Source organism: Ictalurus furcatus, chromosome 4 (genome assembly GCF_023375685.1).
Source record: "Ictalurus furcatus strain D&B chromosome 4, Billie_1.0, whole genome shotgun sequence".
Lineage (NCBI taxonomy): Eukaryota > Metazoa > Chordata > Actinopteri > Siluriformes > Ictaluridae > Ictalurus > Ictalurus furcatus.
Genome location: NC_071258.1, coordinates 35,847,886 through 35,858,661, shown reverse-complemented (window position 1 = coordinate 35,858,661; position 10,776 = coordinate 35,847,886). Strand labels below are relative to the sequence as shown.

Below are 10,776 nucleotides of genomic sequence, written 5' to 3'. Positions count from 1 at the left end.
TTTCAGAGCTTCAGCCAGAGCAGCGTATCCTTCCTCTGTTATACTGCAGTCTGAAAGTCTAAGAGGACAAATATCTGTTATTATTTCATCTTAAAGCTTTGAATATAACATTTTCTATCTAAGATTTAGTTTAAGATGAATTTCTGAATTCCCCTACCAAGAAAAATGAATGTCTTTATATTAAGCCTTTAAAGTGATCCTCTATTTTAATTTGACTGAGAAAGACTGTAAAACAACCAAAGTGCTAATGATGTACTCCACTACGCCAAACATTTGTTTTTTAACTTAGTGTCACCTCGCACCTACTTTATTTCTTCAATTTCTTCATTTGAGGTAAAGTAGCTCCCTCTTTATCTTGAATCAAGAGAGGCTATAGGGGCATTAAAAAAGCTACTCCAAAACACGGTACAAGCAAATACACTAACATTCTATTAACACTCTCTCTCTCTCTCTCTCTCTCTCTCTCTCTCTCTCTCTGTGTTAAATAAAATCATCTCAGCTACTGGGAAGTTCATATCTGGAGATCATATTTTGAGATACAGAGAGCTGTGGGTCTTTAGCCAACAGCAGAATTAGTCCCTAAATTGAAACCAGCAGGATTGAGAACTGTTATCACAAAGTTTGAAGCACACAGTTGTACAGAATGTATCTGTACGCTGTAGCTTTACAGTTTCCCTTCACTGGAACTAAGAGGCTCAAACCTGTTCCAGCATGACGATGCCCCTGTGCACAAAGCGAGCTCCATGAAGACATGGTGTGTTAAGGATGGAAGAAGGTAGAAGAACTCGAGTGTCCTGCACAGAGCCCTGACCTCAACCCCACTGAACACCTTTGGGATGACCTGGAACCCCAACTGCACCCCAGGCCTCCTCGCCCAACGTCAGTGCCTGACCTCACTAAAGCTCTTGTAGCTGAATGAACACAAATCCCCACAGCCACGCCCCAAAATCTAGTGGAACACCTTCCCAGAAGAGTGGAGTGCATTATAACAGTAAAGGGGGAAACATCTGGAATGGGATGTTCAACAAGCACATATGGCTGTGATGGTCAGGTGTCCACAAACTTTTGGCAATATAGTGTATGTGTGTTACTGAGTGTCATTTCCTAAGTTCCTAGCTCCATAGTGGTTCTTGGTTTCGACTCTCACCTGGTTCCCATTTTTGTGTACGGATGATCCTTTTATAATGCCGCCTAACTGTGTACCTACCACTGCTTCAGACTTTGACCATGTTTTGGGGATCACAAATTAACAGCAGGCTAATTTCAGGCATTTTAATGCAGTTTTGGAGATGGAGGTGGAACGTGTGCTGAGACCTGCCCACCAGTGCACATTAGCTGTCTTGACCACAGACCTTATGATTAATTAGTTATGTTTAATTTTGTTCCATTATAATGCACAGCTTTTGATTACAAAGAGTCTAATAGATCACAAAAACATTGCCATTATTAATTCTCCGTTATTGTACTTTTATAATGGAGAATGTTTAAATTGAGACACAACATATGGACGTATCGTATTAAATTTGAATTTTGTGTATAGTTACACCCCAAGTAGTATGGATGCAAATCAGAATTAAAGTGAAAAATATGTTTGAACATATAGAATTTATTCAGCTATCTAACTATAAACCTGAAAATGCAAACACTTCATTTGTTCTTCATTTGAGGTGTAAAGGGGATTTATACACAACTTCAGATAAAGTCAAATTTAGCATTTACACGTAGCATACCGCTATACAGATCTAAAAATAAACATTTCTGAAATTATTTTCCTCTTTATTCTTCGTGTATTAGTTAAGAAAGCAATAATCAAAGCTTCAGATAAAGTCTACTCAACAGGAGAGATGAACTGACCTCAGTTTCTCCAGCTTACAGTTTGGACTCTTCAGTCCAGCACAAAGCAGCTTCACTCCTGAGTCCTCCAGAGGATTACTGCTCAGATCCACCTCAGTCAGCTTGGAGGATTCTGAGCTGAGAACTGTGTGTAAAGCCGAGCAGCTTCTCTCCGTCAGGTTACACTCGCTGAGCCTGAAAGGAGAAAATGTCACATCAGAAAATGTATCAGATGTTGTTATCGGTACCAGTATCAGTAACAACGCTGCCCTATTTAGGATGAATAAATTATAAAGAGTAGTTAGGCGTACTGCTGTGAAATCCACTCAGAACAGCTCCTCTCATTCCTAAACACTGAGTTTAATAGAGAAACAGCTTTTACTTACAGAACTCTTGTGGCTTCCCGGACGACTGGTAGCAGTCTCTTAAAGCATTCATCTGACTTTATGAACTTCTGTAGCTCAAACACTTCCAGATCCTCCTCTGATGTCAGCAACACAAAGACCAGAGCAGACCACTGAGCAGGTGAGAGTTCAGCTTCAGAGAGACGTCCTGAGCTCATGTAGCTTTGGATCTCTTTCACTAGTGAATCATCATGTAACTCGTTCAGACAGTAGAACAGATTGACGGATCTCTCTGGAGATGGACTGTGTTCAAACTTGAACTTGATGTACTCAACTATGTCCTTCTGACAGTCAGAGCTGTTTCCTTTGTGTGTCAGCAGACCTCGAATGAGCTCCTGATTAGACTCCACTGAGAGGCCCAGAAGGAAGCGGAGGAAAAGATCCAAGTGTCCGTTGTCACTCTGTAAGGCCTGATCCACTGCACTCTTGAGGAAGTCAGACATTTCTGATATGTTGAGAAGACCAGAAAGATCAGTGGTTTGTTCTTTTGTTGGGTTTTTGTCAAGGAAGCAGAGAAATGCATATAATGCAGCCAAAAACTCCTGAACACTCAGATGCACAAAGCTGAACATCTTCCCCAGGTGGAGTCCAGACTCTGTCCTGAAGATTTGGGTACACACTCCTGAGTACACTGCCACTTCTCTGACATCAATGCCACACTCTCTCAGGTCTTCCTCATAGAACATCAGGTTTCCTTTCTCCAGCTGTTGGAAAGCCAGTTTTCCCAGTGTCAGGATACTCTCTCTGGTCTGGGGAAGATCAAGGTCACATTTCTGATGGTACTTTTGGTCCTTGTGTTTGATCTGAAAGATCAGGAAGTGTGTGAACATTTGAGTCAGAGTCTTGGGGATCTCTCCAATCTCTGCTTCACCCAACATTCTCTCTAGAACAGTGGCTGAGATCCAGCAGAAGACTGGGATGTGGCACATGATGTAGAGGCTTCTGGAAGACTTCATGTGTGTGATGATTTTATTGGACAGGCTCCGATCACTGATCCTCTTACTGAAGTACTCCTCTTTCTGAGGATCACTGAACCCTCGTACCTCTGTTACCTGGGCTACACACTCAGGAGGGATCTGATTGGCTGCTGCTGGTCGAGTGGTTATCCAGAGGTGAGCAGAGGGAAGCAGATTCCCCTTGATGAGGTTTGTCAGCAGCACATCCACTGAGACTGACTCTGTCACATCACACAACATCTCATTCTTCTGGAAATTTAGAGGAAGTCGACACTCATCCAGACCATCAAAGATGAACAGGACTTTGTAGGCATCACTGTCTATTACTTCCAAGTCCTTAATGTCAGGGAAAAACTGATGAAGAAGGCTCATCAGACTGAAGGTCCCCTGCTTCACCAAATTCAGCTCTCTAAAGGGAAGTGGAAACATGAAGGTGACGTCCTGATTCGCTTTCCCTTCAGCCCAGTCCAGAATGAACTTCTGCACAGAGACTGTTTTTCCAATTCCAGCTACTCCTTTAGTCAGCACACTTCTGATGGACTTGTCTTTAAAGAGCTCATTACATTTGATGGGTGTCTCCTCTGCTGCTGGTCTCCTGGACGCTGTCTCAATCTGTCTCACCTCATGTTCTTTATTGACGTCTCCACTCCCACCCTCTGTGACGTAGAGCTCTGTGTAGATCTGATTCAGAAGTGTTGATGTCCCATGCTGTGAGATTCCTTCATTAATTCTTTTACATTTATCTAGAAGTCTGGATTTGAGCTTTCGCTGATACACAGAGGCCAGCTCTAACAAACAGGAAAAATGTGATGGTCATTATTGTAATGTATGGATACTATCCACAGTGTGAAGATCAATATTAGTCACAAACTGGAATTCATTCCTAATAAATACATAAATATGATGTAAAAGAACCAAAACATTAGGATTATCTCTGGGTCATTTATTTGTTTAAAAAACTGTATTCATCAGTATGAAAATATAGACCAGTGGCCCAGTGTGTAATTTAAAGTGATAGAATATTGTAATAATCTAAAGCTCTTACTGATCTGCAGTGTGTGAGCGAGATCTTTCTGCTTCATGTTCTTCAGGATGTGCAGTGTGATCTTCAGCACACCCTCTCTGAAACAGTGCAGATCCTCCTCCTCCTCCTCCTCAGAGCATGCTGGGAAATCAGCACTCAGTAGCTTCTTCAACCTCTTCAGCTCCTTCTTCAACAGAGTGATGACTTTGTGCTTCAGCTCCTAATGAAAAAATATAATAAAATAAAATGCTAAAAAAAATGCTACATAATGCGATTTTATACTACTGAGCCGTTGAATTCTGGATTGTGATTGGTCAGAAGGTGTTTTCTATAACACAAATTGTCTATAACAGTAGATCTGACAGCAGAGCAGCTGCAAATTACAGGTTACCCTAATACGTTATCGTTTCTATAGTAACAGCTCATTCACAGGGACTCGTACGGGATTTTCCGCATAAACATATTGAAATGTGTGTAGCTGTTGATATGGTGAAGTTTTCTGTGAGGAGATGTTTATTTAGCATTTATGGAAGGAGCTTCATCATTAATGCTTTGTTGCAGTCAGAGGTAATGCTGTGACTTTAAGTTTTCCTACATGGGAAAGTCTTCAGTAAAGATGAGTTTACACTTTCACATAGAAGTCAATAAATTCCAACAGGTTGAAATTCTCTGATCACTCATACAAATTTTACATTTATTTTAAAATTAATATAAATTTAAAATGTATATCCTGAATTTATATTATATATTTAATATTATATATGAATTTATTATATATTACTGTAAAGCTGCTTTGTGACAATGTCCATTGTTAAAAGTGATTTACAAATAAAATGGAATTTAATTTAATAAAAGTTTGGAAAACTATCAATGATTTTAATCTACTTTTTAATTTAAAAAATGCACCATAAATATATTATCGAATTAATAAATGAAGGAAAGTGAATATGCCTAATTTATTATTTAACTTTTCCACTGTTAGACAAACACACACACACACACACACACACACACACACAAATACACACACCTTGAATATGGACTCCACTGAATTTCTGCAGCTGATTTTTGACTTCTGCTTTGGGGTTCTGTGAATGAACAAACATTGTGTTACATTAATCGCACCACACTTCTACAGCTCGGATTCACTCACTAATAATTCTTACTGTTCGGTCAGATTTCTTTGCTCATTCGTTGTGATGCTGCACTGCTCTAGTTTTAGGTCAGTTGTGTAGAGAGTCATGGCAAAACTAGGATCCCATGGTTCTTATGGTTTCTTTCAAAGTGTTTGCCTATTCATTTTGTTTTATGGTTTGGACTGTTGCACAGAGACATGACTATATGCATTGTGCTGCTACCAACTGCATATATGTAAGCATGTACAGTGAGGGAAAAAAGTATTTGATCCCCTGCTGATTTTGTATGTTTACCCACTGACAAAGAAATGATCAGTCTATAACTTTAATGGTAGATTTATTTGAACAGTGAGAGACAGAATAACAACAAAAAAATCCAGAAAAACGCACATCAAAAATGTTATAAATTGATTTGCATTTTAATGAGGGAAATAAGTATTTGACCCCTCTGCAAAACATGACTTAGTACTTGGTTTAAAAACCCTTGTTGGCAATCACAGAGGTCAGACGTTTCTTGTAGTTGGCCACCAGGTTTGCACACATCTCAGGAGGGATTTTGTCCCACTCCTCTTTGCAGATCTTCTCCAAATCATTAAGGTTTCGAGGCTGACGTTTGGCAACTCGAACCTTCAGCTCTCTCCACAGATTTTCTATGGGATTAAGGTCTGGAGACTGCCTAGGTCACTCCAGGACCTTAATGTGCTTCTTCCCGAGCCACTCCTTTGTTGCCTTGGCCGTGTGTTTTGGGTCATTGTCATGCTGGAATATCCATCCACGACCCATTTTCAATGCCCTGTCTGAGGGAAGGAGGTTTTCACCCAAGATTTGACGGTACATGGCCCCGTCCATCGTCCCTTTGATGCGGTGAAGTTGTCCTGTCCCCTTAGCAGAAAAAAAACCCCAAAGCATAATGTTTCCACCTCCATGTTTGACGGTGGGGATGGTGTTCCAGGGGTCATAGGCAGCATTCCTCCTCCTCCAAACACGGCGAGTTGAGTTGATGCCAAAGAGCTCCATTTTGGTCTCATCTGACCTCAACGCTTTCACCCAGTTGTCCTCAGAATCATTCAGATGTTCATTGGCAAACTTCAGACGGGCATGTATATGTGTTTTCTTGAGCAGCGGACCTTGCGCGCGCTGCAGGATTTCAGTCCTTCACGGCGTAGTGTGTTACCAATTGTTTTCTTGGTGACTATGGTCCCAGCTGCCTTGAGATCATTGACAAGATCCTCCCGTGTAGTTCTGGGCTGATTCCTCACTGTTCTCATGATCAATGCAACTCCACGAGGTGAGATCTTGCATGGAACCCCAGGCCGAGGGAGATTGACAGTTCTTTTGTGCTTCTTCCATTTGCGAATAATCGCACCAACTGTTGTCCCCTTCTCACCAAGCTGCTTGGCAATGGTCTTGTAGCCCATTCCAGACTTGTGTAGGTCTACAGTCTTGTCCCTGACATCCTTGGAGAGCTCTTTGGTCTTGGCCATGGTGGAGAGTTTGGAATATGACTGATTGATTGCTTCTGTGGACAGGTGTCTTTTATACAGGTAACAAACTGATATTAGGAGCACTCCCTTTAAGAGTGTGCTCCTAATCTCAGCTCGTTACCTGTATAAAAGACACCTGGGAGCCAGAAATCTTTCTGATTGAGAGGGGGTCAAATACTTTTTTCCCTCATTAAAATGCAAATTAATTTATAAAATTTTTGACATGCGTTTTTCTGGATTTTTTTGTTGTTATTCTGTCTCTCACTGTTCAAATACAACTACCATTAAAATTATAGACTGATCATTTCTTTGTCAGTGGGCAAACGTACAAAATCAGCAGGGGATCAAATACTTTTTTCCCTCACTGTATGTATATGTGTGTATATACAGTATATATACACAACAACTCCACACTTGGGATTCATTTCTAAAGATGTATACAAGGATGAATGAAGGATGGAGGATTACATTTCCACAGAGGATGTTTGCTATTCATGAAAATAATAGGTACTTTTTACATGACATCAGGCAACTTCCGTTCTGACTCGAAGCGGTGAATGTTTACTTCCACGAGCATAGTGGAATGCTAGTGCCACCAGCATGGAGGTCACCCAGTCCATTGTACATCTGCCTCAATTATGGCTAGATGATGTACAACGACTTGCACACAAATATTCGCTTACGATACATTTCAAACCTACTAAGGCCACAAATTCTTCATTGAGCAGTACCTGCTTGATTAGGAAGGTAACAGTTTTTGTCTTTTCTAGCCCTTATGTTAGCGAAGGTGCAAAGATAATGGTAGTTTATATTACTAGTCTGTTAGCTTTCTATTTTGTAAATAGAAAGTCTTTATGCCCATTACATTGGCACTAATGCACCCAATACCATCAGAGTGAGCTTTGAATGAGCTTAAATGAGCTTTGGCCCAGAGAAGACGGCGGCGTTTCTGGATCATGTTCACATATGGCTTCTTCTTTGTATGATAGAGCTTTAACCAGCGTTTGTGGATGGCATGGTGAACTGTGTTCACAGACAAGGAGTTCTGGAAGTGTTTCTGAGCCCATGCAGTGATTTCCATTACAGAAACAGGCCTGTTTTTAAGGCAGTGCCGCCAGAGGGCCCAAAGATCACTGGCATGCTGTATTGATTTTCACCCTTGTCCCTTTCTCCAGATTTCTCCAGATTCTCAGAATCTTTTGATGATATTATGTCCTGTAGATGATGAGATATTCATAGTCTACACAATTTTACATTGAGGAACATTATTCTGAAATTGTTCCACAAATTGTAGACGCAGTTTTTCGCAGATTGGTGAACCTCTGCCCATCTTTACTTCTGAAAGACTCCGCCTCTCTAAGATGCTCTTTTTATACCCAATCATCTTACTGACCTGTTTCCAATTAACCTCCAGCTGTTTCTTTTTACTAGCACTTACTTTTCCAGCCTTTTGTTGCCCTGTCCCAACTTTTTTGAGACGTGTTGCGGCCATCAAATTCAAAATTACCTTATTTTTTTTTTACTTAAAATGGTACATTTCCTCAGTTTAAACATCGGATATGTTTTCTATGCTCTATTGTGAATAAAATATGGGTTTAAAAGATTTGCAAATCATTGCATTTTGTTTTTATTTACATTTTACACAGCGTCCCAACTTTTTTGGAATTGGGCTTGTGTGTGTATATATATATTGTCGCGACGGGCCGACAGCCGGCGCGCAGGAGAAGAAAGGCGCTCCTTCCCCAACTGCCGCACAGGCACGAAGCGGACAGCCTCGTGCCAAACACGCCAGCAGCCGGAAGGACCGTCAAGGCGGGGCAGGACCGCTGACGCGACGCTACGTCGGCCGGCGATTGGGGAGTCAGGCGGGAAAAGTCCACCAATCAGGCGACAGAGGAGGAGGATAAAAGGGCGTGCTTCCGGCCATACAGGGAGAGGAAGACCGACGGTGAAGAGACGGAATCCGTGCGTGCGCTTCAGCGGCCTACAGACGCGCCCACGCGGAGTACAACGGTAACCTTGACTCATGCCGACCACTAACCTCTCTCTCTCGCGCGCGCTCTCTCTCTCTCTCTCTCTCTCTCTCTCTCTCTCTCTCTCTCTCTCTCTCCTCTTCTCCCCGAAGGTGTGAGCGCGGACGAGACCACCGGGCGGTGAAAACGCACGCTCCGGTGGATGACGGCACGGGAGACCCACGCCCTCGCCTCGGGAACCCCGACACGCCCTCAAGAAGGTCACGCGACAGCCGAACCCCCACGCACTAACACACACACGCCCCCCTCACGTCGGACACTTCGCACTAAGCTAAAAATAAAACCCCCCTGATCACTGAAGTCTCTTGTGGGTCTGTGCTCTGCCCTCTCCCCGAGCTAACTCCCTACAATATCATATATATATAAATAATGTATGTATATATAACTTTTTCGGGGTTGTATATTGGAAATGATCAATAATGTTACCAAAAGAACTCAACTGTAAATACATAAACATTATTAGTCTTAGCTTAACCTTTTGAATTCAGATTTGTTGTTGAGTATTCCTGCATCTCCTCTCCAGGTAATCTGATTCAGCATTATTACAGCACTGGGTGGTAAAGAGATAAGCAGAATTTTTTAAATGCTAACAAATCTTTTTGCATTCATTTTTAGTAGTAGAATCATTCATATTATTACAAACCACAGCTCAGCTGCAAGACATCATGATTAAATTTTAAATCCAGTATAAAATTGGTCTTTCCATGAGGCTAAAAATGAACAAGAGTATAATGATTAAGAGGAAGAGGTAATACCTTTCCTGAGAGGCTGTTCCTGCTTTAAAGTGAAAGTGGATAGAGAGTGGCTTTGACTGGTCACTCTTAAAGGACACACAGCTGGATACAGGAGAATTTGGCCTTTTCCCAGTTCCACTACAGAATAGAGAGTGTCTTTTAGCAAGTTTATCTTCTAAAGTCTCGCAATTTCAATGAATCTTTCATGCTGTTAAATTAGAGTACACTCCAAATTATGTTATAGCAGAAATAAATGCTAATGGCACCATTAAAAGAAACTAACTGCCACATCTGCATACAGAGATTCCCCTCCTCACCACCAGAGGATTGTGTGATGAGCCTTTTTCCTTCTTTCAAGTCATTATTTCTTTTCACACATGATTTCTTCAACATTATTACCTGTCTGTGCCTGTCCTCTCTGTGACTTCACCTCTCTCTGCTGTGGATTATCTCTAGCTTGTTCTTTTGAACGACATTACAGTTTAAAGTTTCTTGTACTGTGTTTTGGTGCATTTGCAGAATAAACTGCACATGGATTCTTAAATCTCATAGGTTTGCAGACTGGAACCATGGTATAAGCTGGTAGAAATTAAAATATCTCTGTTAAATATAAGTGTGCAACAATTATTGGCACCCCATGATTTCATACAAGAAAAATATATTTGAAGTATATTCCCATTGATATTTTACATTTTTTAGTACACCTGGGTGAGTAGGAACAGGAAATTGTTCAACCATGACTTCCTGTTTCACAGGGGTATAACTATGAGGTAACACACAGGCCAAATTCCCTTAGTCATTCATAACAATGGGTAAGAGCGAGGAATATAGCTGTGATGTGCAGCAAAAGGTTGCTGAGATTCACACAATGGGGCGTGTCTATAAGAAAATAGTACAAGCATTGAAAATGCCCATTTCCACCATCAGGGCAATAATTAAGAAGTTCCAGTCCACTGGAAATGTTATGAATCAACCTGGAATTGGACGTGTGTCTATATCGTCTCAACGCACTGTGAAGAGGACGGTTCGAGTGGATAAAAATCTCCAAGGATCACAGCTGGAGAACTGCAGAAGTTAGTTGTGTCTTGGGGTCAGAAAGTCTCCAAAACTACAATCCGAAGTCACCGACATCACCACAAGCTGTTTGGAAGGGTTTCAGGAAAAAAGCCTCT

The 10,776-nt window shown here is 41.4% G+C and overlaps 1 protein-coding gene across 3 annotated transcripts in view; it reads right to left on the bottom strand.

The window, feature by feature from the left end:
* The window catches only part of LOC128607129 (protein NLRC3), a 31,730-nt gene that overhangs the window by 8,130 nt on the left and 12,824 nt on the right, over positions 1–10,776 (bottom strand). For all 3 annotated transcript variants that reach the window (XM_053623793.1, XM_053623794.1, XM_053623795.1), the window contains exons 6-12: positions 9,626–9,742; positions 9,346–9,420; positions 5,248–5,305; positions 4,239–4,437; positions 2,220–3,981; positions 1,855–2,028; positions 1–58 (exon numbers count right to left, since the gene is read on the bottom strand). The exon at positions 1–58 is cut by the window's left edge and continues 110 nt beyond it. In XM_053623793.1, coding sequence (XP_053479768.1) covers positions 1–58; positions 1,855–2,028; positions 2,220–3,981; positions 4,239–4,437; positions 5,248–5,305; positions 9,346–9,420; positions 9,626–9,742 — 2,443 coding nt within the window. The remainder of the gene's footprint in view (positions 59–1,854; positions 2,029–2,219; positions 3,982–4,238; positions 4,438–5,247; positions 5,306–9,345; positions 9,421–9,625; positions 9,743–10,776) is intronic.